Genomic DNA, 27,899 nt, shown 5'->3' with positions numbered 1-27,899 from the left:
GGAAAATTAGAGTAAATGATTGGGTGTAATTAGGATATATGATTGGCCATCCTATTTTCATAAGTACTTATGAATATTAAAATTGGCATGAAATAAGCACACAATCTTTTAAGAAATAGAAATACATGTAATGTAAACATTACAAGTAAAGGTTTGGTAAACTAAACAAAAACCCAACATTACATATGTGTACTACATTATCAAAACAACAATAAATTTAAAGGTAGAAAAATGTTACAATATTTGTACAATTAACATGTTTATGTTAAACATGTAGGAGAACTGAACAATTTAAAAGAAAACTGTAACATATTTTAGAAGATAACTTGTCCACAGAGAGAAATGTATCAATACTATTTCAGACAAGCACACAATTGATGAAAAGGTCATGGCATTTTTCGGCACTACACAATTAGTATGACACATATTTTGGGATTTTAGGAAGCATAATTGAAAAAGTAATTGAGCAATGAAATATAAAAATATGTAAGAGGTAAACAATTGTAAAATATGGCATTTTTTGGCACTTTCTGAAAAATATCAGGTTTCAAAAATACTTATGATGTCAACTTTCATATGTTCTATGCAAAATATATGTTACAATTGGTATGACACATATTTTAGGATTATAGTCAGGTAAATGAAAATGTAATAGGGCAATGAAATATAGGAATAATTGAAAGGTAAAGAATTATATTGTATGATATATTTTCAAAGGACATTGTATGTTGTTATTCACAACCTGTTTTTTTTTTTAACGAAATGTATGAACATACAGGACTGTGTAATGATATTATTCTGAGAAATTTATAAAAATGATATTTGCAATAATGGCTATACAATAAGTGAAATTAGGTAGCAGGACATAACCTGGTATATGCAGAGTCTCTATGCCAGATAAGAAACAAGGCAAAATCACCTTGAAACATAGCCGTATGTTAAGATTTCTAGACTCTCTGTTTAGAACAATCCATATGTAAACAAACAAAGTATTTAGATGAAATATATACAAAAAAGCAGAACTTGCTTTAAAAAATGTTACAATTTGATAAGAAATATGCAGACAAGCATAACAAAAAAAACAAAATTCACAAGAACATCCACACTCCTACAAAACAATACAACTACTCAACATGCAATTGATCAGTTCACATCTAAAAATGTTTTTGGACAGCAGAAAATTTCCAAATTATTTTCAAGCAAATGTTTATGATAAAAGTAAACATCTTTTAATGGAGACATTAAACATGGCGGAGATTATTTCTAGAATTCCTTTAAGATTATTAAGTGTTCAAAGAACATTACATTAATGTTCACAAAAACTCAATGCTTATGACACTGCTCCCCTTTGAGGTGCATCTAATAGACAGCATCGGATTGCAGCGGCTGATTACATAACTTTCAATTTCCTCTTTCTCAACATTTGGTAGGGCAACTTCTACCAATTCCAATGGCATGGTTAGAATGGTATCATCTTCCAACAGGAATGTCATATTTTCCCCATCAACACAACCAGAGACAGCCTGCTTGACTTTCACTTCTGGAGGACAATCCGTCTTCTAAAAACATAAGATCACGGTTATTTTTTCAGTTCTTTACCCCAGTTCTTGCATAATCAGGAATATTGAGAAATACATTGTCAAATCATGACATCTTTGTTACACTTATATACTACATGTAGTATGCAACTCCTTCTTTGTTTGTATATGAAGTTGGCACTCTTAGCAAGTAAGAAAGTGATAAGTATAACTACTTACTGTAATTTTGGTTTTTGAAGTTGTTGTCAAGGACACTTCATTGCGGAAGGTGTTGATCACAACATCTGTGATATGGACATAATCTCCTGGTCTTATGTCTTTTTCAGCAAAGCTGCGCCACAATGCAACTTTGCACTTGCTTGTTGCATCCTCTATGTAAATGTTCTTTACATTAACTCTTTCCTCCCTTACAAAAACTTGTCTTGTTGCTTCTTCCTAAAATATAGAAAAATATAGGTAAGATAAGAGATAATAGTTGTTATTATAATGAGGAAGAGATGATTTATAAAAAAATACATAAACTTAGACGATGGCATATATATCAGACATATACTAATTAAATTAAATCACTCCATTAACAATTTTTTGATAAATATTAATTACAAAATGTCAAATTGAATTTGTAAAGTTTGTATCTTACCTGGGTGATTGTCCCCTTTATTGAAACTCTCTCTTTAGGCGGCGAATTCAAAGCTTCGCTCACCGTCTTTGTTGGGGCAGGTGGGGGGTGCAGAAGATTTTTAGCTTGGTTCACAATGTGCTCAGGAACACTAACTTCTGCACAGGGGAATACCTTTGTGTTGCTAGTGACAGCAACCCCGTCAGGCTTCTTAATCACATTTCTCAAGATAACTGAGCTCCCCTCCTTGAATCTTGGGAATTTTGTCTGGTCATACACGACGCACAGAACTGCTTTTCCCTCATCAGCTATGACACAGTTTTTCAGAATACGTGACTCATTTCTCTCATTGGTGTAGGAATGTTCCGGATCGGTGTCGATCACTTTGGCTTTAACACTCTTAGTGTAAGGGATTTGACCCTTTTGCGCCATCAGATCTGACAGAGAGATAGTTGTAGCCTGAAACAGTGATATGTTAATTAGTTTATTGAATATTAATGTACAGCAGATTAAGAAAATTGAATGAATATATTGTTTGGTGTAATACATTTGTATTGGCAGGCACAACAAGATGAATTTAGACTAGTGACAAGCTGAAAAGTTATCATGTTTTAAGATGTTTCTGATATCACTGATAAATATATTGGTTTATGATCAGAATAGTATGATTCTAATGTTCCAGAAAGACAAAGACGATCTTGGGGGAAATTTATGTAAATATGATCTAAACAAGAATCATAATCAGTTGTTGGAGATTTCAAAATTTGATGAAATGAGTAATTGTGCTGAAGGAAGTTTAATACTGAACAATTTTGTAATGCATTTTGATTAAAGTCTCCCATTATAATGGTTGGTTTAGTTATATTTATGATTGACTGTAAATATTGCATGACATTTGCAAAATTCTGATTGGTAGCTGATTTTGGAGGACAATAAATAAAACAAATATTTGCAACATCCAAGATTGTAATAAGTAGTTCTATACCACTAATTGAGGTTGCAATTAATTGGTTCTGAACGATATTTGGTTTGTAGTACAATGCCATTCCATGTTTGCTTTGTTGTTGATCAGCACAAAACAAAGAGAGTCCTTCAATGTTGAGATCTAGGTCTGATTCAAATACTCTAGTTTCACATAAAGCTAGAATATCCACATGCTTCAAATAAATGTCTGAACGAAGATCATCAATATGTTTTCTCAAAGAGCGACAGTTATGAAAACATACAAGTGCACAATTATTGTTCAGTTTACTCAGATCTGGTAACCTGAGTTGCAGTGGTGATGTTGTTGTCATACGGTTCATTTCCTCTCGGACATCTGAACAAATACTTATCTTTTTGGAGTTTAATTCCTTGATAAAGAGGTTGGACAGGTTTTTGATACGACTTAAACCAACATAATGGATATGGTCATTTTTCCTGCTTCCAAAATGTAAAACTGCACTATTCATAGTAGACCCTTGTGCCTTATGTATAGTCTTTGCTGCAGACATCTGTAGGGGAAACTGTCGTCTAACAACATTATAAGTTTTGTAATGCTGAATGTTAAAACATCTTGTAACCTCTAATATTGGTGTCCAGCTATGGGGAACATTTGTTGTATATAAACTGGAATATTTTTGTCGCCATTGGCAGCCAGATGAGGAGTTTTCAAACTCAACCCAAACAATACTGACACGATGATGCGATGAATCTACACGATAGTCGAACATTTTTATTGAACAGGATGCCCCATTTGTTAAGCCATCTTCTACACTTACATTTAAGCACAATTCATATGGGGGTCCAATGGCAAGATGGAGATTTTTTTGAAGTCCCATTGTTTTCCCTGCATCATCTGGCACTTTGTTCAATATTTTTTCTTTTAATGAACATGGAACATCTCCTGAAACACTGTCAATTGAGTGTACAACTGCCTTCATAGAATCAGGCAGTTTTGTTAATAGATGGAAGTTATGCAAATCACACTCTGCACGGGTGGTAAATAAATGAGGTATCAAATCTAAGTCTGGTGGATGAATAGCATTTGGTGCATTGAGCAGTCTTGACTGCAGAATCTGTATGTCCTGTGGAATCATATGGTTTCCTTCCCGTAGCCTATTCAGAAGTTGGGCAAATGATTTGTCATCTTTTTGACGCATTATTTCCTCTAATTCAAAAATGGTGAAATGGTCTTGCCACAAATTAGCACCAATAGATTCAATGCCTACACGAGGTATAGTAAATATCCAGGAATCCATTACAGGTTTTAACTGATACAAGTCTCCAAATACTATCACACTTACACCACCAAATGGTTTGCAACACCCTTTTATCTCTTGTAACCTTAAGTTTATGAAATTAAACATTCTTTTTCCCACCATTGATATTTCATCTATGAATACAATTTTCAAATGAAAGAACCTGCATCTCATAGAATCAAGCTGGTGCATATCTAGGGGCTTGAATGCAAATCCTCTTCCAACTGGTATACCAAATGCAGAATGTATTGTATTTCCTCCTATGTTATGAGCTGCCTTGCCAGTAGGTGCACAAAGAAGTACTTTCAGGTTATCTGGGTTTTCACCTACTTTATGATTGAAGTACTTAATAAGAGCTTGGTAAAGAGATCGCAAAAGAACACTTTTTCCTACACCTGCTCCACCAGTAAGAAATGTATACAAGGGCGTTTCATTTGTTTTGAAATGGTTTAAAACATTGTAAAAAAATTGCTTCTGTTTTTCATTCAGACTCTGTACTAATGACCTGTAATTATTATCTGACATTTCATTCATTGGTAACGATTCATTCTCAAATCGCTTACGTGCTATTCCAAAATCCTGACCAATATCATATTCATTGTTTGATACTGTGCCTGTGCAATGACTTTCTGTTCCAGGGTCAAAACAACCAAAATTATCAGACAATGTAGAACCCTGAGCAGAATCAATTGTTTCTTGATGTTCATTTTCAGGCAAGACAACATTCCTTTGATAGTCATCCATATCATCTACATCATGCAACATGTCCTCTCCAATTTCACATGATATCTTCATATATCGAGCTTTAACTCCCTCCACTTCATCCTTAACCTTCGTAAAACTTTCTTCATATGTATGACAGCCATGTAAGAGATCTGTTTCCTCTTTTCTCCATTTTGTAAATAACATCAATAACTGCCTATAATGACCTTCCCTATCAACATTTAGTGCAATGGTATGGTATCTCAATACCTTCTGCTTTTTGCGCTTCTTCATAATGGTTCCATCTCTAAATTCAAACAATGTCTGCTCATTATGAGAAAAACTGTCTGTATCTTCATTTGATTCAGCTGAAGCTAAAATATCATCTTCTAGGTCATGTGAATAATCTTCCTCCAACAATTCTCCTTCGCAATTTTCAACTTGCTTCTTACACTTTTCTAGAGATGTATCAAACCAAGTAACAAAATCTGCATAACAGTATTTGCTCATCTGTTTTGGTCGTCTCTTGTAGCGTTTTAAAGCATTATCTGATTCCACATTAGTTGAGGATTCTGGCATATCTTTTAAACTGGAATATGGTTTTAGTAAGACTGTTCTATTGTTTAATTCATTTGTGTCAATGAAAACCACTTCTCTGGAAGATTTCCTCAAAGGCATTTGAAGAACCAAGTATGCAGCTTCCTGCGCACCTATTTCCACATGGCTAAGAAATTGATTACCAATTCTTCTTACTTGCTGTCTTATATCACTGTCTTTTTGTTTGGCTTCTTTGCATGCTTCAGATAATATGTTTGATAAACCCCTTTGACCTTTTGAGATATATGACACTATATATGAAACACAAGCATAAGGATCAAGTATGAACTGTATGTCCATGTTTGCCTCCCAGCACTTCAATAAAGTTTTGTTATAGCTGTTAATGCGCACTTCTTCCACAGTACGCTTTAAGAAAATTTTGGAGACAGACAGTGTTGACCGTATTGCCTGCAAGTAAGATGCCAAATTCATGTCTAGTTTGCATAGAAAGTCATCAAAAATGACAAATTCCTGTGTATCATTTGATTTCATATCAGATAACATTTTGGCAATTTTATGAAAATTCTGAATTCCAAGGGCTTTTTCTTCTTCATCAAGAATGGGATCCAGAACAACTGTATTAGGCATGGGAGGAAGGGGGAAATTGAATCTACATATGGCTTTTCCTTTTTTCCTACAGGTTCTAGCATGTCTATGAGTTTGGTAATTAACTAAATTGTATATTTCATCATCTTTTTTGCATGTAACATGTTTATCAATGAATTTTGCCACTTCTTCATGATTTGTTCCATTGTATTCAGGTGCATCTTTTATCCAAATTAACATGTGCACATGTGGAGATCCTCTTTGCTGAAATTCTACTCGGTAAAAAAAATCAACAATTTCTCCAATTGGATTCATTTTGCTTTTCATCACATTGACCAGAAATGTTTGGAATCTATGTTCAAAATACCTTGCACAGGTTACTGGGTCAGATTTTATCAAAATGCATTTTTCTTCCCATGTCAATGCACTGACTTCCTCATCAGTTAGAGACTTTTGCTTGACCAATTTGTTTAAACATTTCAGTAGGGGTGGCCACTTTGTTTCTGCAGCTGAAAAGGAGCAAAACCAAGTTGGTGTTCCTAATTGCCTGATCATAGCAAATACATCTTTCTTTGTTTGCTCCCAATAAGGTGGTGATCCCCTTAAGTTCCTCAGTACTCTAAATCCATCATCTTGTTTTACCAAATTGTCGACAAAGTTAGGAGATAGCACTTCAGAAACAGTCATTTTTTTCCCTTTGGTTTTACATTTTCTTACTGCTAGAGTCACTTTGTCACGAATTTGTTTAATTTGAAGTCGTTTTAGTTTATAGAAAATATTTGGTATAGACATCGCAGCCCTTCTATCAACATTTCGTAATTCCCATTTACAAATATTGCTATAATGTACTGGAATAGATCTTAACGAATTGTCTGGTCTAGCTTGTCCACAATATATAGTTGGGAAAGCTAAATACTCAGAATACACATCTTGAAATAGACCAAGGGGTGTTTGATTTTCACCAGGTGCTAAAGACAATATTTGGTTATATTCCCTAAAATCCATTGCTTGTAAAACAGTGTCAGTATTGCCTGTTGGTCGGTCATGAAAATTATCTTCTTCAGTCCAGTCATCAGAGGACTGATTTGCATCCTTAGATTGCAACAAATTCTGTGTCTCAGGGGCATCATTTACTAAGTTTTGATTATCTTCAACTTCTTCACTTTGTATACACCTGCTTGCATCCTCAAACCAAGAATTGTTTATTTCTATGCCTTCATTTTTGAATAAATCACTATGTTCAACTAACCACTTTGCAGCTTCAAGCACTTTGTTTGGTCTAATTTTCTCAAATGCAACACTGTGTTTATATGACAGTTTTCGTTTTAATTTTACTGGTATTGTTTCTGTGTCATCCAACATTCTTGGTAGTTGTTTTACTGTTGCATTGACATCTGCTGGTACATTAACAACATTACCCTTTAAATTTAATTGGCCACCTCTTGGAAGCTCTCTAAGTTGCATAAATGCAAGTCTTGGTGAAATAAGTCTTTCCTCTAGATGAGTAATATTCAACTGCTCTGGAATAATGGGAAATTTCATATTATTTGCAGTACTGCATGCAGGAATTTTACCTTGTTGAATGGCAAGTAAACATGTTTTACAAATCCATTCATTGTTGTTTACACTCTTAATATTTGACAAACAAACATTCATCAAATGCTGATGTTTGAATCTGACCAATGAGGTCATGCTTACAGAGTGGCGGAAAAATGTTTGTGTGCAACAAGTACAAACATACAGAGGACCATCTGCTATTTTTGATTGAAATGTCTTGTAAATACAATCAATGTCCTGCAGAGACTGAGTCTGAGATTCAGTTGAATTTGTTGGCTGGTCTGACACATTTTGACAAACAGAGGTTTGAAAATTTTCATTTCTATCTAAAGTGAACTGTTCTGAAGATTGTATGTGATCCCTTACAAAGACATTATCTACAGAGAAGTGAGTAGAGGATCGAACAGTTTGATTTTCAATACAATTATCTATATATGACACTCCATTATTTGGAGTTGTATGTTCAGTCTCGGACAAACATTCTGTTGATCTTAATCTATTTTGATCAAATTCTGTTGATTTTGCTTGCTTTCCTTTGCACATGTACACATTTTCTTCAATAGATGCCTTTCTTTTCCTTTGACCACCATTGACCTTTACTGAATTTATGCAGTTCACCTTGGAGGGAACTGTTATAATATTAGTTGCACTATGGCTTTTGCAGTAAATTTTTTTTGGTTTGTTAAACACAATATGATGCAAATCATACTGAATTTCTTGGGGCTTTAAAGCAGTCAGAGAAGATGCAAACTTCCGTAGGTAAACACAAACCTCAGATAAATTATCAAGAACACTCAGAATACTTTTTCCAGACTCTGAAGGTAAACCAAACTTGTCTCGTGCATGAGGATCAAAAAAATAATATTTTGAATCATGGAATACAATTCCAATTGCTGTACCAACACATATGAATATCATCAACTTGGAAGCAGTTCCACTGCATAGGGTTGCAAATGCAATCTCTAATGACAATAATGGCCAGTTGCCTGTAAAATCTGAGGAAATTGATCCACTAATTGTTGATTTCAATTGAAAATGAACAAACACATTGTCAAATTTCATATGACAAGGAATCGATGAAGGATGTAAGAAATCTGATGTTTCAGACAAAACATTTCTAATTTTTAAGTATAAATAATCCCCAAGATGTAAAATTTTGTGTAATATGTCCTTTGACCATTCAAGAAAAGAATAGTTCTCTTCAAATGCTGTCAGTAGAAATACAACACAATTAGCAACACACTGCCTTCCCCTAGACAAATCGCTAAACAAAAATTCATCACCTTGATGATAGTCAGCATTGCACAATACTTTAAAATCCACCATATTTTATATCATAAATATATGGAAAGTTCAAGCTTCAATATCTCACCTAATATTCTTTTTTTTCAAAGACAATTATGATCACCAAGTTTCCAAAGTTTCAATATCTTCAGGTTTTTCAATTTCTCTCCATGTTTCAATTTCTATTTTCTCCAAGTTTCAATAACATATGTCTTCCCTCCAAGATTTACATGCATGTAACAGATACAAGACAATTCATGATCTCCAAGTTTCCAATTTTTCCAAGTTTTTTCAAATTTCCCTCCAAGTTTCAATTTTTAATTATCTCCAAGTTTCAAAATTGTGTTTTCTCCAAGATTTCAATTCCTATCTTTGTCAGATTTCCGCTGTCTTAAGGATCATTTATCATACAAGTTAATTTCTTAATCATTTCTCCATATAATGAATTATCTAAAAAAATGTACTCGTATGACCTTAGTCAAACCTATTAATCAATAATCAAGGTTTCTAATAACTGATAGATAAGGAAAATTAATACAAATACTGTAATAGTCTGTGCAAAATGATGCGACGATAGCCGATCAAGTAAAGAAATTTGTTGGAAAACACCGTTCTATATATAGAGGGTACATCTTAAAGCTCTAGTGGGGATCACGTGACCTTAATTTGTAAACATTGAAAAATGACTAGGCCAGTATTGAAACATCTTTTTTCTACAAACATGTATGTCGTGGATGTTTAATAAACTATCAAAAATAATCTTAGAAAAACTTAATCATTTTTACGCGCAAAGTAAAAATGTATATCAATCTTGTAAACATTGCCTGTGCCTGCCGAGGTACTACATGTTATATATCTTTTATAGCTCAAAACTTAGATTAGCTCCATAAATAAGAAAAGCAATATTTACCATGTCAACTTCTCTCTAATTCTTGATCTTTTTACGCAGTTGTTGTTTACTGAATTCCTTCTAATGATGAAAATCTGCTCAAAATCTTCTCTGGACACTTTCGCTTTCTCAAACCCACGCTATCTTGTTTACGTTTTGATATTACTACGCATTGTACATGATTTTTTTATTCGAAACGTAAGCATGTCTATATTAATCATAAGTGTTATTTATATCACTTTTGTACATTTGAAATTTTGAAATTCAAAATTATATCTCATATGTGTACATGAATTTAAATGAAAATTCATTTACTTCTGGTACTATTTCTGTATGCGCATGAACATTGAAATACGTACTATACAGAGTGTGCATGTGGAGCAGTAATATTCAAATCTTCCATACATTTCAAATGAAAAAAAAAGTATATACAAACATGCTTCTTTGTTTTCATTTTCTTTACTATATTAAACAGGGTAGAATTTTAAATACAATTCAACTAAGCAGCAATGATTAGTACTGAGTTAAGATGCACTCTTTTAAGTGCGTATGGCGGTGTTGCGGTCAGCTTCCGCCTTGAACAGGCTGACAATAGCCGGCTATTGCTCTTTGAGCAATACGCCCGGCTAAAAATGGATCGCCAAGGTCGCGGCTGGACTACCTAGCGGTCAGCGGTTATCTAATACACAAGAATCGCGTCTGTCATATGTGATTTTACTTAGCAGCAAACACAAGAATCGTACACAATGACATTAAAGCTTACTCTTCTTAATTTGAATTAAACGATAGAATAAGAAATCGTTCTGTTTAATCATAAACTCGAACTGAAGCAGTATCAGACAGATAGATCAACTGTGGGATTAAAGGGGAAAAAAACCTATATTAATTAGAGTTTATTCATCATACTGCAAACATTGTAAATCTTCCTGGGTTCTGAGCTTTTTATGTGTGTTTTAACTTTACGTAAGTTATCCGATCCCTCATCCGCGGCCGAGGAAATCGGTCGCGGCTGCACTACCTAGAGGTCAGCGGTTATCTAATAACAAGATATATATACAAGAACTGTTTCAATTTTATGTTCTTTTTGTTCACCTTCAATTTATTGAATGAAACATTAGAATGTGAATTGAGAAGCCCCTCTAAAAATTGATAAAAGCGATATTGTTCCAAATCAGAAACATCATCAGACATAAATCAATAGTGAATTTGTAATTCTAAAATGTTCTAAAAACTATACATGTACTAATAATGTTATAGATAAACAACGAAAAACCACAAAGATTAAACCTTCAAATGATCACCCCTAGAACATAGGCAAGGAGATCCCGCGCGAGTGGACATGTGATCCGCGGTAGCTCGTGTTCTTCTGCATGTACTTTATCACACGTGCATGTTTATTGATATTTTGTACGATTCCAACTATTTGTTTATTCGAGATTTTGACCGGTACATGTAAGATTGACTTGTGTTTCAATTTAAGATTTTTTTTATTTACCCACAAATATTTCCGCTAAATACTGCTGAGAGGTTTTATAGATATCGTAGAAAGCAGTTGACGTCTTCATAAGGTTGCACATAAAATGAGAGAGAGGGAGAGAGAGAGAGAGAGCGCTCAAAATTGGAAGCATTATTTAGCCGAATTAAGAAAATGAAACAGTCTCCAAGCGTTCAAGGCAGGATAAAAAAAATCAAATATCAAATTAACACATGCGGTAGAGGCAATTGCAACTTATCTGGCCTTTCTGGCACGTTTGGAAAAACACCTCGAATGTATTAACATCACCGGATGTTAGAATATTATACAAAATGGAGTCGCTTCCCATTAAAATAAGTATCGGCAAGAAGTTTTGTATGTCGTTTCTGTGTTATATTTTAGTGTATATTGATACCTTTAATGAAGTATAGCTCACATCTCAACAGATCATAAAATGTGTTGTAATTATATTAAGTTTTAAAAAAAGGGGGGGTCGTCATGGACGCCTAGGTAATACATTCGAAGTGTTTTTCCGAGCTTGCCAGAAAGGCCCGAGAAGTTGCGATTGGCGGTAGAGGCTGACACGATAGAATTGCGGGATTTAGTGATTATTTTTAGAATGTTTACATGTGTTTTTAAACAAGATTTGTTTAGATTTTATCGGTTTCATGATCACAGTGCAAGGGATGTGTACATTTTTCTCCTCAATGTATGTCACCTTCCCACCCGTGTGTTTATTCGGTCAGTCTATGCTAAGTCAAATGAATCCGCTCCACGTGCGACCGAAAATCTCGTGTCGCGTCAGCGCACATAGCCTAAAATATTGCCCCCGGGCTGCAGATCAGCAATTGATAAATAATTGAGTAACATTTGGAAGGATGCTTTCAATGCAGCGGTCAATTGTTAAACAATAAGTGTTTAAATATTCGATGTCAATCAACCTCACATTAAAGGTGCGATATCGTAATCTGAGAATGTGGCTAAAAAATTAACCTGTTGAACACGCTAAACTTCTATAGTTATGAACAGAATAAAATATATATTATCAGAGACTTAAATAACTTAATAAGTTATTTATGTCTCTGGTTTTATAAGTTAACAGTTTTAAGTCAAATATTAAATAAAATTTGTTTTCAGGATTAGAAGTAATGATATACGACTACATTAAGCAATAAAGTCGGTCGATCGTCATTAAGGTCTTTCGATTGTCGTGTGACGTCATTGTGAGCAATCCGGAATATTTTACCGTTATCGGTTATAATAAAAGTGTTATGTGGTGCATAGTTTTGCCAATATTTCTTGATTTATACTTGTGTTTAACACATTTTAAGCTATGTAAAGTGAAATGACACCAATGTTTAACAATTCATAGAGAGTAGTTTGAGTTGAAATCGCTGAATTCAATGAAAAACTGATAAAACCGTATATAGGCAAACTTGACAGAGACCACAATTCATAATTTTTTACCAGGCAAGGTAAACATTTCTTTGCAGATTTCGATAGGATATATAATGAATTACAAATGTACCAATTTTCAGTGAGTTTGAACCATTATTTCAAAAGTTATAGACGTTTTATGTTGCTAAACTGTACTTATTCATGGTTGAAAAATCGTATCAAAATGCACTGTAAATGTGATAGCTTTCATACTGGCAATTTTAAATGGCCTTAAAATGTTAAAATACTTAAAATAAAGGATTGCGATTAATTTCTTTTAAAAATTGCTTTATTATATCGAAATTAGTTAAAATAAATGTGATGTTTGATAAGAGAGCAGTCGTTGCTATAACTGTCCTGATAGTGTACTTGTGTTAGCTCCTACAGCATGAACAAAATATTTGCAACATACCAATATTTAACCTTTAATTTGATTGTTTGCATATTAATCATCAAATTTAAACAAAAATTACACAGATTAAACCATAAAAACATCGAGGGTGGAGAAACCTTAAATCATCAGAATACTGCAAGTGTCGACAGTTTCTTATTTCTTTGAAATAATTGTAGTAGTTCAATTGACTTGCAGACTATAATATAGCAACTTTTCTGCCTCCCAAAAATGTATGCATTTAATTGCGATAGATATTTGTTCTTGGGGATTTTACTTATTGTTATATGCATATGATAAAAAAAATCATTGAAGTTGTGTAATATGAGGTTGTAATGCAGATTAAAACTCAGCTGAATATTTTATTTTTGATCTAGCTTGTCAAAGTGGGAGATTGTTAACTTGTAGCTTGTTAACTCTGAAAAAGTCTAGAACAGAAGAAATAAAGTCTTTATAGCTTTCGCTACATCTTCTAATTTATGTGTACGCGTACATAAAGCTATTTTAGATTTTTTTTTACTGTATAAAAAAGTGTTTTTTTTCCTAACCTTAAATTTAAATCTATAGAAATTCAATATCTACATGTAACATCTCAATAGCTTTGATAGCTTATTACCGCTTGGAAATCATTTAGTTATGCAAATTGACAAATGCCCATGAAAAGACATTATTGGACCCCAAGGGTTTCTTATCCTTTCCGACGATGATGAGAAGAATTCAAATGTGCATACAAATCATACATTTACATGTATATTTATATGAGATATGATAGAAATAATTGAAAAATATAGGTCTTTTTTGTGCCGCACAAAACGGGCGAAAAAGATTTTTAAACCCCACGAAAATAAATTGAGGGGGGGGGGGTAAATAAAAATCACCTTGTCCGTCCGTACGTCGTGTCCGGTCTATATCTTTCTGATGGAGAAACATTGGAAGTGTTCTTACTTCATACAAATAATACTCATTACCTGACGAAGCGTCATGACCTAAACCCAAGGTCATTTGGACAAAGTAAAGGTCACTGACAGGAAAAGTGCAAAATTTGTTTCCGGTCCACTTTGGAATTTCTTACTTCACACAAAGATTGCTTATGACCTGAGGGTGTGTAATGATTTGTTCCTAAGTCATTTAAGGAGAAACATTGGGAGTTTCTATTTCATGTAAAGATTCCTGATGACCGATGATGTGTCATGAACTTGACCTACGGTCAGTTGCGCAAGTTCAAAGTCATATTAAACATGTGTCATATCTTGTATTAATGGAAATGAGTAAAAGCTAGAGTTTGTCATAAAGATTACTTGTGACCTGTAAATATACCCTGCCTTGTCTGACTCACTACTTAAAGAAAACGAACCATCCATTATTCTCTAACAGAGAAATACGTGAGTAATGACTTCTTTCTTAGCGGGGATATCATTTGTGAGCTTGCTAACAGTACCTTTTAGATGGTCCAGTGGGAGCAATGCCCCCTTTCTCTCAACCAAAATTTCCCTTAAGTTTACGCTTAGAAAATTGATTTTTGGGTCATTTCCCCCACCGCCACATCCACACTTTTATTATAATTAAATTAATTATATACATGTACATAAATGATGTACTTTTTAAAGTTATCCTAAACTTGAAGTAAGTTAAACGAAGAACTTGCCTGGTATGAAAATAATACTTTGAAATTGAGTCTCCTTTTCGATTTCTTGAACTTACTATTATCATATTGATAATCCAGTATAATTAAAAACCATTTCCCTTCTCCTTACACTCGCCAGGTTCTGATAGACCTGTATCAATAACAGAATATGCCTTTATCTGTTTAATGAGTAGTGCAATACTCAATCTAGAGGTTACATAGAAAACAGGTATGAATTAATTTTTTTTGTCTCCATTTGAAGAGTTCCAATCAATTTTCTAAAGCTCTAATTCGTAAGAAGAAATTGTCATGTAAAGATGACCTTTTATCAATACAGGGTCTGTCAGGCTCTGACAAGTGTCAGGAGAAGGAGGTATTTTAATCAGACTGATGGACAATCCTTTCGCGACACGAAGTTGCGACGGAAGACCTACTCGTTGCCTTGCAACGAGCTCAGCTCTAGTTATTATTATTTTTTTCCACAAATTTTGTGCACGCGATTTCTCGAAAACTATTCAAATGATTTCAACCATTTTTTCACTGAAGATGAGACTTTAAATAAACTTCATACATTTTTGAGAATTTTTCTGTCGTCACTTCCGGTACCGATTTATCGGCCATTTTGCACATTTTTACGACCTATTTTGTGCAGAGTTGATCTCAGAAACTATCAGAGATATGACTATGAAATTTTTAGGATAGGTAGTCTATTGTTCGAAGTTGTGCACTATTGTGTTGTTTTACGCCAGTGGCGCCATTTCTTGGAGCTCGCCTAGGCTCGAAAATTGGGTACGAATTTCGAATCAAAATTTTCATACGTTTTGCTCTGTTTCTTTTTAAGAGTTGATATTTTGTTAAGATATATATAACAAAAGTGATAGATATTTATAAGTTCTTTCCAACGAAATCAAGAAAAAGGGGCTGGCCCCTTTTTTCAGGGGCCAAAAGACTCGGTAACTCTATTACAAATAACTTAAAAACGATAAAGATATTGTAATCCATTATAGAAGCAAAGTTGTTGATAATACCAATATCTATTAGAAAAGATTATTGCCACGCCCCTTTATGACGTAAAAAGAGATTTTTAAGGGGCCAAAGTACTTAAACTTGGACGCCATATATCTAAAGAAGTAGACATATTTTGTAAGACATCATAGAAAAGAAAATGTTTGCATTGATGATTCTAATCGATTCCACTCATTAAAACACCAATGCCAGTCCCCATTAGGGATCTACAGGGCTGGCCCCTAAAATATTCTAACATCTATATCTCAAAAATGAACAACAATTTAAGATGGGTGTAAGAACAAAAAATGTTTGTATTCTTAAGACCTTTTCACAGAAATCAAGAAAAAGGGGCTGGTCCCTTAAATTAAGGGCCACGAGATTCGTAAACTCTATTACAAATAACTTAAAAACGATAAAGATATTGTTATCAATTATACAAGCAAAGTTGTTGATAATACCAATATCTATTAGAAAAAATCATTGCCATGCCCCTTTATTACGCAATAAGGGATTGTAAGGGGCCAAAGTACATACACTTTGACGCAATATATCTCGAAAAGGAGACATATTTTGTTAGACATCATAGAAGAGAAAATGTTTGCATTAATGATTTAAATTGATTCCACTTATCAAAACACCAATGTCTGCCCCCATTAGGGATCTTCAGGTCTGGTCCCTAAAATATTCAAACATTTGTATCTCAAAAATGAACAACAATTTAAGATGGGTGTAAGAGCAAAAAATGTTTGTATTCTGAAGACCTTTTCAAATAAATCAAGAAAAAGGGGCTGGCCCCTTTCATTAGGGGCCAAGAGACTCGTAAATTCTATTACAAATAACTTAAAAACAATAAAGATTTTTTAATGCATAAAAGCAAAGTTGTTGATCGTAACAATATCTCTCAGAAAAAAATCAGGGCCACGCCTATTTATTGCGTAATAAGGGTTTTAAGGGACCAAAGTACTAGTACTTAAACTTGGACGCAATATATCTAGAAAAGGAGACATATTTTGTTAAGCATTGTACAAGAGAAAATGTTTGCATTATTGATTCTAATCGATTTCATTAATCAAAGCACCAATGTCTGTCCTTTTTAAGGATCTAGAGGACTGGCCCCTAAAATCTTCAATCATTTTATCTAAAAAATGAACAATCATTTTAGGTGGTTGTAGGAACAAAAAATGTTAGTATTTGTTGGACCTTTTGAATGAACTCTAAGGAAAGGGGCTGGCCTTTTAAATTAGGGACCAAGAGACTCGTAAGGTACAAAAACCTTAAAAACGATTAAGATTTTGTAAAGCATTATATAAGCAAAGTTGTTGATCGTAACAATATTAGTTTGAAAAACTCATTGCCACACCCACTGATGACGTCATTAGGGATTTTAGGGGACTAAAATCTTAAATCTTTAATGTGCTGTATATGAAAAAGCAAAACTCTTTCTCAAGCATTTGAAAGGATGTTGACAATCGTATACATTAACTGAAAGGGAGGGGTTGAGGTGAAATTCTGAAATTTCATTGATATTTTAATGGTATCGTTTAAAAAATTGAACGGAAGACCTACTCGTTACTCGTAACGAGATCGTATCTAGTTAGGGTCTTCCGTTTCCAACGGAAGACCCTCTTGTTATTCTTCGGTTTCTTTTTATTATTAAGGTCTTCCGTTTCCAACGGAAGACCTTATTGTTTTTCTTCGGTTTTTTTTTCTCATTCTTCTCCTTTTTTTTTCTTACCGATTTTGTGTCAGCGATTACTCGAAAACTGTTTGATCGATTTTAATAAAATTTGCAGATCTTATTGACATTAGTTTAAACTTGATCGGAAATTTTTTTTGTTGATGACGTCATTTCCGTTTTTGAAATATCGACGTTTTCTTGATTTTCAGAGTGTCGGCTTGTCCAAGAGAGTTATCAAAAACTATAAAAGATATTAAGTTCAAAATTTCAGGAATGATAGACAAAAGATTGTAGATATGTAATAAGGCATTAATAAATTTCAGGCACAAAAGGCGCTAAAGCTCGGTAGGGCTCGAAAAATGAGATGAAAAAAGCGTTGTGATTTTGCTTGGTTTTCTTAGATTATTTTTTTTCTCACAAATATTTTGTTCAGACATGTAGAAGAACAAAAATTTATATTTACAAGATCTTTTGTTTGACTCCTAGAAAAAGGGGCTGGCCCCTCAAATTAGGGACCTAGAACCCTTCAAAGTTTTCACATTATAACTCAAAAGCGGTTAAGATTTCGATATGGCTGTCGCGGCAAAAGTTGTTCATTATGATCTTATTAATGTCGTTACAATAATATTTTGTTCGGGTATTCCGTAATATGAGTGTAAAAAGCCAGACTTGTTACCATGTATTTGTGTTTTATTTGGCAAATAAACGGGGTATTTGTGCGTATAACTGACATAAAGGGTACCGGTTTACACACGGAAAGTGTTTAAACATTTTAGTTATTTTCTAGTGAAACACATTATGGATAAAGAACTGTTTCTATGCAATGCATTTGAGTCGCATTTAAAATCTAGCTGTATACCGAACTGTGTATGTTAACAATTACGTATCCGATCCCTTGCCGCAGCCGAGGAAATAGGTCACGAATGGACTAGCGAGCGGTCTGCCGTTATCTAATACACAAGATTTGCGTCTTGCTGTAATGCACACATGGGTTTTTTTTATGTAGCTGCAAACACAAAACTTCCGATTTTAATGATTTTAATAGTAAATAAAAAAGATTATACCTTTACCTTATACCATAGACAGTGTACTAGCTTGCATTCGGAAAGTGTTAAAACAGTTTAATTCTTTTCTAGGGAAATAAATTATGTGTATAAGAATTGCTTCGATGCAATGTATTTGAGTCGCATTTAAAATCTTGCTAGCTGTATTACGAGCTTCATGTATGTAAACAATTATACGTATCCGATCCTTGCCCGTGGCCGAGAAAATAGGTCGCGGCTGGACAAGCGAGCGGTCTGCCGTTATCCAATACACAAGATATACGCATTGTTGTAATGCACACACGGGTTTATTTATGTAGCTGCAAACACAATGAAATCAGATTTTAACGATATTAAAGAGTAAATAAAAAAAAGACTATATTATTACCTTCGAAGTATTGCTGTTTTGCTCCTGTAATTAAAAAAAAAAAATAGATAGTATGACTGTCATTGAAAAAAGGCGTTCTTTGTGTTCTTGTCTATGTCATGAAACAGTTTTATTGTTGGAAAATAAAATTCAGTTATCAAACTGCAAACGTTAACAGTTCAAACCCACCACGTTGAGTGTACATTTTCATAACACGGGCCGAGGAGATGCCGCGCTAGGGGACAGCCGATTCACTGTAGGACACATGCTTCTCGTGTTTATACGTTATCACACATTCCAATGCCCATTGATTCGTTGTTATTTTCATTTCCAATTATATTGGTTAACGATGCATCAAACCATTGGTTTAAATCATAGTTCGTATAATAAAGGGGAAAAAAAGCTGCCATCAATGAATATAATACAATTGTACGTTTTACAGTCGTACGATTTGAAATGTAAATAAATTCACTTGTGTCCGTTTGTGACATTTTGCTGCTGAGAATTAAATGCATTACACTACCAATTTCAACAAAATAAAGGCGATATTCACATATCTATGATAATGTGATACTTCATTTGGCTAACAAAATATTAGAATTTTTATGAGTTATGAGAGAGAGAGAGAGAGAGAGAGAGAGAGAGAGAGAGAGAGTTAAGCAGGATGTAGTAAGTAAAAGTTGAAATATATTTAAAAAGCGTTCGAGATAAGGCAGCTTAAGAAGTCCAATGTTACATGCTTGCGGTAGGTACGGGCACGATAAAACAAACCATTTTTAAACAAGTTGAGCTTTTATTTACATTCAGGCCGTAAAATAATAAGGGTCACAATATTGGTATAACCTTTTCTCGGTGGTAGTCAGATTCATTAAAAAGCAAACTCATTGCTGATTTTATTCATTTATAAATTAATTTTTTTTGATTCTGAAAGAATATGTGAGTTTTAAAAATGTAATGTACATGTACATTCATTGTAAAAGTTTTGACTGTATTCGGACAGTTGAAGATCGAGTAGCGAACACTAGACTTAGTAGATGAATTGTCTAATACAAATCGAATTGGCTTTAAAATTTGCATATTCAAGCACACTTAAATAGTTTATTCATAAATTATATATAATTATATTAATAAAAACGTCTGTATGCTGTATTATGTATTTGATGTCTGATTAGGACTGTTCTTCCCCAAAAAGAAGCGCTCGGCGATCGCGTAATAAACGTTCTGTAAAGTACAACACCTGATTGGAGCACATGCTTATACTTTTTTTGCAAAGTTATACCTAACCATTACAAACATAGCCTGATAGAGGGTTCAGACCCCCCCCCCCCCCCCCCACTCCCCCACTTTTTCTCGCAGGAAAGATTATTGTTCCTAAATATACCTTGAAAGACTGAGAAGTTGGATTCAGATGCAGTCCAGCCCCCCCCCCCCCCCCACCCCCACGGATTAGGATTTCCATGATTTTGGGAATTACTTTTTTCTCAATATTTCTAAGGATTAGTCTAGCGCCCCCCCCCCCCCCGCCCCCCACTTTCAATTTGCTTCCGACGCCAGTGTTATATACAATTTTTTTTTAAATGTGTACGTTTAACTAAGCGAAATTGTAGATGTCATGGAGTCAATAGGCAAATCAAATTCGCCAATCAGGCAATATCAGTTATCTAATGCCTATGACTGATAATTTTACAAGGTAAATATGAGTTTTAAAGCACTCCCTGCTCCCGTGTTAAAAGCTCCCGTTACCTGCATTCTTTTATTAACGATTTTGTGCACACATTTATTCGGAAATGGCTCAAATTTGTTACACGGACCCGATAAGAAGATGAAAGGATGACCCCTAATATTTCAAGAACGGTCTTAAATTTCAAACACTGGTTGAATAACTTATAACTTAATTTGTACAAATTTTATGTGCATGAATGACAATGTTCCTGTAACTTAACAAAAAATGACACTTTTTGAAATGTAAAAGTTTCTGAATTCATCATTAAAATTAATAATGTTAGACGGCCCATGCAGCAAGTTTTTCTAGTCGAGTCTTTCGTTCATCAGCGCATCGATTGTGAACATTTCAGCGGGGTTTGGGGTTGCAACAAGAGGGTGAAACGACCATGAATTTTGACAGATTTGGCTACAAAGAGTTTAAAAGAGATGGATACAAAACACAGGTGCGATTATATCTTTAAGAGATAAAAAATGATTAATCTGTTTGCCATAAATACCAATTTTTATCATAAGAATATTTTAACATTTGGATCCGCCGAATATTTCCATTTCCCTTCAATGTTTGGTGCCTGATTTAAAATAACGTTTCGAGGTATAATAAGTTGAGAAATTTCTTCAAGCTGCATGTTCCGATTTGTCGGCCATTACAGTATCAAATAATTTTCCTTGCAAACCTAATGAATAATCTTACAAATTTATAGACGTATTTAAACGGAAGTGCTCTCCTTTCAACGTTAGAAATATTCAAAGTAAATGAAAATAAATTTGGGGCATACAAAACCCCCCCAAAATACATCATTGGAATGTTTAAAAAAGGAAACCGTTGCGTTTCATCCTCCGAATGATTGAGTTTATTCATCCTGCATGTGTTGCATTGATTATAAACAACGTAAACATCAGAACTATTAATGAACAAATGTACACTGCTTTATTTTTGTTTAAATAGTCATGCTGTATATTTTATATGTTATAATAGATTATATAAAAAAAAAACAGATGTCAAAGTCGTAATACAATCATACTAGCTTCGACGTAAGGGGCCAGTTTAAACACGCGGCGAAATAACGCAAAACCCTTTTATGTCGATTATTTTGCGAATACACAACAAAACTTGTCTAATCCGGCGGAGGGTGGTTCTCAAAAAAAAAATGGCCGGATTAGGCAACATCCGGTTTAGAGGATATTGTTGCAAATTAATTTTAGTATTTAATGCAGTAGGTCCTGATCGTGTATTCTTGCAAAATGTTCAATTGTTTTGAATTATATTAGATTTCATCGATCTTATTTACGGTACAAATTTTCATTTTAAATATTTTTTTCAAACAAAAAATCCATAACGGAATACATACGATGAAAATCCTTGAATTAAATCGTCGTTATTGATAATCTTTCAAACATCCGATTTACCTGAAAAGTGCATGCTTAACCGTAAATTGTTAAACAAAACATTAACAAGTCAACAGGTGGCTGAAATACCTGATGGCGAGAACTGTTTTGATGCAGGGAAACAATAGATAAATATTAATATAAATGAGAATTTTGTATAAAAAAAAAATTGAGCATTTTGACAGAATAATATGCAACTCTGTACGTGTAGCCATGCAACGGGGATAACAAACGATATCGGCAGTCTTACTCCCGCAGTATCCTGAATCACGGCCTGAAAAAAATTGGGTGAACTATTATCTATTTATTTAATTGCAACTCATAACAAGACTTTACGGTATTAACTGAAAAAAGTTGCTTCTTTGGATCTATATTATCAGTTGTTTAAATCAATAGCAACGACAGAAAAATTGGTCAATAATTGAGCAATAATATCTCGCAGAAGGCCGATCGATCGATAAGTGGACGGACTACGGGAGATAACTCTCACTAATAATATGCAGTAGGCTTTTTCATTGCGCCGGTTAACAGAATAGATAGGATCCGGATTGCACAATTTTTTTTAAACAATAATGATGGGAAAATGTCAAGGGGCTGAATAATGTCGCCAGATTGGGCAGCATGCCGTAATAAACAACATCCGGATTCAACGAGTTTCAACATGTACATAATTTTTTCATTGAAATATGGCTTAATTGACAGGGAAAACTACATGTACTGCAACGTATATTATTGCACACATACTTAGCATAACCATGGTTTAAAAGCGTACAATTATTTTATTGAAAATCGGACCAAGCAGCTTTAACATTAAGATTTACATGTGTAAGACACTTTATTTGTCATGTGCATGATCATGTGCATTAATTATTTTCAATACCTGCTTATTCTCCACAATGATCTCCAATTCCATTCACAACTGTTGTCATTCAAAATCACATGAATTAAACAAAATTTAAAATTTTGTGTCGATCTCAACTGTTATGTATCCAAGAAATCTATTGATTTTAACATGTGTTACGTAATTAGGTAATAACGTTTTTAGGGGTCAAACTTCATTTACAAATTACCATTTTTCCTTCGTAAACATTCACAGGATCGAAAACAGATTTCCTACGGATATTTATAATGGGGAATGTTTACATCTTTCCTCAATTCGGAAGTCTTTCGGAATATCTAGCACAATTTTTTAAAGTTATCATCCGGGCTTTATAATGGCTGATGCAATACAAAATCCCCGTAGACGTTCTTTTTTTAGCCGTGTATTAAAACCTGACAAGCTAGAGGGGGCGTTTCAAAAGGCAAATCTTGGGATTATTTCATACTATCGAATGAACATCGTCTGAATCAAGAGATATTTACAAATATCAAATAATTTAAGAGAATGTGTGGCAAAAATATCTTTGGGACAGACTTTAGGTATAATACGTTTATATATCCTTACAATATAATGATTTTCTCATGCGTTACCTAACTAGGGATATTAGGGGCCAGAGGTAAAAAAGTTTAATCTTGTCTATTTCAATTGAAAGAAATGCAAGTATTTAAAAAAGCAACGTAAGAGAACTTATAAAAAGCATTACAGTTAAGCATTAGTACTTCACTCCTATTTCCATATCATGTTTTGTTGTCGAAAATTAAAGTCGATGACGTGATTTACCTTTTAAAAATCGGACGGAAGACCTCCTCGTTGCTCGCAACGAGATCGTGTCTAGTTTTTTTTTTCTTTTTCTTTTTTTTCTGACTCCTTTTCGGCTTCATAACTAAAAAAGTTTTCAACTTATTTAAAGGACACTTTCAGGGATTATGTGCAATTATAATGCCTCAAAGATGTTAAAGTTTCCATAACAACGTCACTTCTGTTTTGACGTTACGTCATTTTTAAACTTTAAAAAAAGTCATTTTGTCCGCGACATTTCTCAAAAACGCTTTAAGATAGAGTCTTGAAATGTTCTGTGGTTATGAATTTGGCAATTTACATGTGCAATAAGGCTGGAAATAAAAATCCGTCACTTCCGGTCGAGACCGGAAGTGAAACAAATTTTTCGAAAAAATGAATTTTCTGATCAAATCAAAAATGAATATGTGTTTTATGAAGCTTATCAAGCTGAATCTAACACTGAAATCCGTTTTAAAATCGGACAATGCATTAAAGAGATATCGGGGTTTAAAAATTGATTTTTCCGGAAATTTTGTTTCCGCGTCCTTGGTTTAAAAAATAGCGTAATGTTCAAAGTAAAGTAAACTCGTACCAAAAATAATTGTTAAGTCGTACTTGAACACATTCGGATTTTTTTGTTAAGTCGTTCTTGAAATCAGGAAGGTTTTTGTTAAGTCGTACTTAAAATCATTCGGATTTTGTTAAGTCGTACCAGGAATAATTCGATTTTTTCATCTTTTTATTTTAGTTACTCTTGTTATTGGTTCAAAAGCTCTGCTTCTTACAGGAACTTCCAGCTTTACTTCCGACATTAACGGAAGACCCACTCGTTGCTGTGCAACGAGCTTTGCTCTAGTTATTATTTTTTTTTCTTCCTATTTTTGTGCACGCGATTTCTCAGAAACGGCTCGGCCGATCTCAATGAAAGTTTCAGATATGATAGATATTGGTCTGAACCTGATTAAAAAAAAATTTTGTTGATGACGTCACATCTGTTTTTGAGATATTGAGATTTTTCTAATTTTGATATGGGTATTTTGTCTTCTGTCGTTCTCCTAAAGTATAAGAGATATTTAGCTCAAATTTCTACCGTAGGTTAAGGAAAGATTGAAGTTTTGCATGGTTGTTGTATTGTAAGTTTAGCACTTCTGGCGCCAAAGCTCGCTAGGGCTCGAAAATTGACATTAAAAAAGCGTCGTAAATTTTTGTGCTTTTCTCTCTTTATCTTTTTTTTTGGAAAACATTTTATTAAAACATGTAATGTAAAAAAGGCTTATATTTACAAGACCTTTCTGCTGATATCAAGAAAAAGGTGCTGGCCCCTAAAATTAGGGACCTAGAAGGCTCTAAAGTCTTTTACCCATAGCTCTTCACCGAGGGATATTTTGTAATAGATTATAGAAGCAAATATGTTTATTTCACAGTTATGTATTCAAGCAATGTAATGATTTTATGATGTGTTACGTAATTAAGGGTTTTTAGGGGCCAAAAGTCCAAAATTTCGATCACCCATATCTCAGAAAGGAAAAATATTTTGTAATGCAGTGTAAAAGAAAAGTTGTTCTAAATGATGTTCCTAACAAAATGCAACCGTCAAAATTTCGTTAAACGGCCCCTAAAAGGAGAAAAGGGACCGGCCCCTAAAACCTTCTTTCTCATATATCTCCAAAACGTAACGAATTTCTAAACACTTGTTGGACAAAATTTGTGTAGAATTAAATGACCTTTTATTTGATACAGTGCTGCTATCGTGAAAGTTGACAAAACTATCCTATCCTATCCTATATCCTGTATCCTGCATCCTATCCTGCAAATAAGCTCTATCCTATCCTATCCTATCCTATCCCATACTTTCAAAATATAGGAATGCAAGTTAAATGAAACGAAATTTAAAGATAAAATGATTTTATTAATTAATATAGTACTCAAAATAAATAATTAAATCTTAAAACCGAATATTCATCGAGCGGGATAAGTTATTTACCTGTGCTACGGTTAAAATTAAATCGTACGCGGGATGGGCACAATAACGTAAACAAACAGGTAAGCGATTAGATTTTTTATTTAATTATATTTATGCATAAAAAACAGATAAATAACTTCGATGCACTTATTGAGGAACTGTTAAGTCACATATTTTTATCAAATTATTTTCTTATCACATATAACTGAGCGTAATTCTCATTATTCGAGCGATTCGTTCGGCGATAAATGTAAACATGATCTGAAAATAAATAATTCCTTTAGGAAGTTTATATCGTTTATAGTTAAACCACTCGGAGTTATTTTTAAAGTATAAATTCTTAAGCATTTAAAGCTAGCTAACATTTATTAATTCGATAATTTCAGGTTAATATCGGACAGAAATATGCGTCCCTGTTATTGGGTATCGAAGAAATTATAATATACGTGAATCAATGCCTGATTCTTGTATACATGTTTATCTTTTATAATGCCAAATTAGTCGTTTATAAATTCAAGCTTATATTAATTTGCTGACTTTAAATGAAGTAAATACAGAAATCTATTTCTGACGTTGTCAAATGTTGCAACGAATTCTCGCAGTAACTCTGTACTTGCGTACGAATTGACAAAGATGTAGCGCCGACATTTTAGCGCGCAATAATGTTATGCACCGCGTTCTTGATATAATAATTATTCTTAAATGGTTTAACTTGTTAAACGCATTAAATTGACGTTGAAAATACATTGTTTAGCCAATTTTCGTTTCGCAAAATAACTCTGAAATTTATACTCGAATCTGATTGGCTACAGGATGCAGGATAGGATAGGATAGGATAGGATAGAACTTAACTTTTATATTTCTATCATGTATCGTGCATCCTGCATCCTATCCTATCCTATCCTTGTCAACTTTCAGGATAGCAGCACTGTATCAAGAAAAAGGGGCTGGCCCCTCAAATTAGGGGACCAAAGGGCTCTAAAATCTTTAATCTGTAGCCCTTTACTGAGAGATATTTTGTGAATTATTATAGAAGCAAATGTGTTTATCTTATAGTTCTGTATTCAAGCAATGTAATGATTTTATCATGTGTTACGTAATTAAGGGTTTTTAGGGGCCAAAAGTCAAAAAATTTGATCACCCATATCTCAGAAAGGAAAAATATTTTGTAATGCAGTGTAAAAGAAAAGTTGTTCAAAATGATGTTCTCAACAAATTGCAACCGTCAAAATTTCGTTGAACGGCCCCTAAAAGAAGATAAGGGACCGGCCCCTAAAACCTTCTTTCTCATATATCTCCAAAACGGTAACGAAACTCTAAACACTTGTTGAACAAAATTTGTTTAGAATTTAATGACCTTTCATTCCATATCAAGAAAAAGGGGCTGGCCCCTAATGAAAAGGGAATAAAGGACTCTAAAATCTTTAATCTGTAGCCCTTTACTGAGAGATATTTTGTGAAATGTTATAGAAGGAAATGTGTTTATCTTATAGTTATATATTCAAGCAATGTAATAATTTTATCATGTGTTACGTAATTAAGGGTTTTTAGGGGCCAAACATTTTCTAAACACTTGCTGACAAAATGTGTTCAGAATGAAATGTCCTTTCATTTGAATCCATGAAAAAGGGACTTGCCCCTTGAATTAGGCGATCAAAGAGCTCTAAAATCTATTATCTATAGCCCTATAATGAGAGCCATTTTGTGAAAGGTTATTAAAGCTAGATTAGGTTAAAAAAGCAAGAGAACTTATACAAAAACAATACAATAAAGCATTAGTACTTCACTCCTTTTCCATAACATTTTTGCTGTCGAAAATCAAAGTCGATGATGTAATATTTCATTCTAAAAATCGAACGGAAGACCTCCTCGTTGCTCGCAACGAGATCGTGTCTAGTTGTCTATATTATTTGAAGTAGACCACGACCAAAGCAAAACCGAGATCAGCTTTTCGGTTCTGCGTTGGTGATACACGTAAGTCTTGTCTGTTTGGTGCTTTGAAATTCCGTGTAAATCAATCAAAAATGAATTAAAATTAGTGCATGGGGTTGCATTGAGTGGATTTTTTTTTCATTTTACTTAAACAAATATTATTTGTGTAAAATATTCATTCCATAATGCATCATTCCCAGAAAAAAAGAATTGGTGCAGAGAGTTGCAATGAAATATCA

At 33.7% G+C, this 27,899-nt stretch overlaps 1 protein-coding gene across 1 annotated transcript; it reads right to left on the bottom strand.

The window, feature by feature from the left end:
• Positions 1-929: 929 nt before the first annotated feature.
• LOC105345273 (uncharacterized) lies at positions 930-10,132 on the bottom strand. Its single transcript, XM_066074868.1, has 4 exons — positions 9,994-10,132; positions 2,179-2,616; positions 1,758-1,973; positions 930-1,559 (listed from the first exon to the last, which is right to left on the bottom strand). The coding sequence occupies exons 1-4, from the start codon at positions 9,994-9,996 to the stop codon at positions 1,314-1,316; spliced, it is 903 nt and encodes a 300-aa protein (XP_065930940.1). The 5' UTR covers positions 9,997-10,132; the 3' UTR covers positions 930-1,313.
• Positions 10,133-27,899: the final 17,767 nt, after the last annotated feature.

The sequence above is a fragment of the Magallana gigas genome, chromosome 1, assembly GCF_963853765.1.
Source record: "Magallana gigas chromosome 1, xbMagGiga1.1, whole genome shotgun sequence".
NCBI classification, from domain to species: domain Eukaryota; kingdom Metazoa; phylum Mollusca; class Bivalvia; order Ostreida; family Ostreidae; genus Magallana; species Magallana gigas.
This window is presented reverse-complemented; position numbering and strand designations above follow the sequence as displayed.

Excerpts from the sequence above, each read along its gene's own strand:
- LOC105345273 (XM_066074868.1), bottom strand. Across the intron at positions 1,974-2,178 it reads TAAAGGGGACAATCACCCAG|GAAGAAGCAACAAGACAAGT; the intron begins GTAAGATACAAA and ends TCTATATTTTAG. Across the intron at positions 1,560-1,757 it reads CTTCAAAAACCAAAATTACA|AAGACGGATTGTCCTCCAGA; the intron begins GTAAGTAGTTAT and ends TTATGTTTTTAG.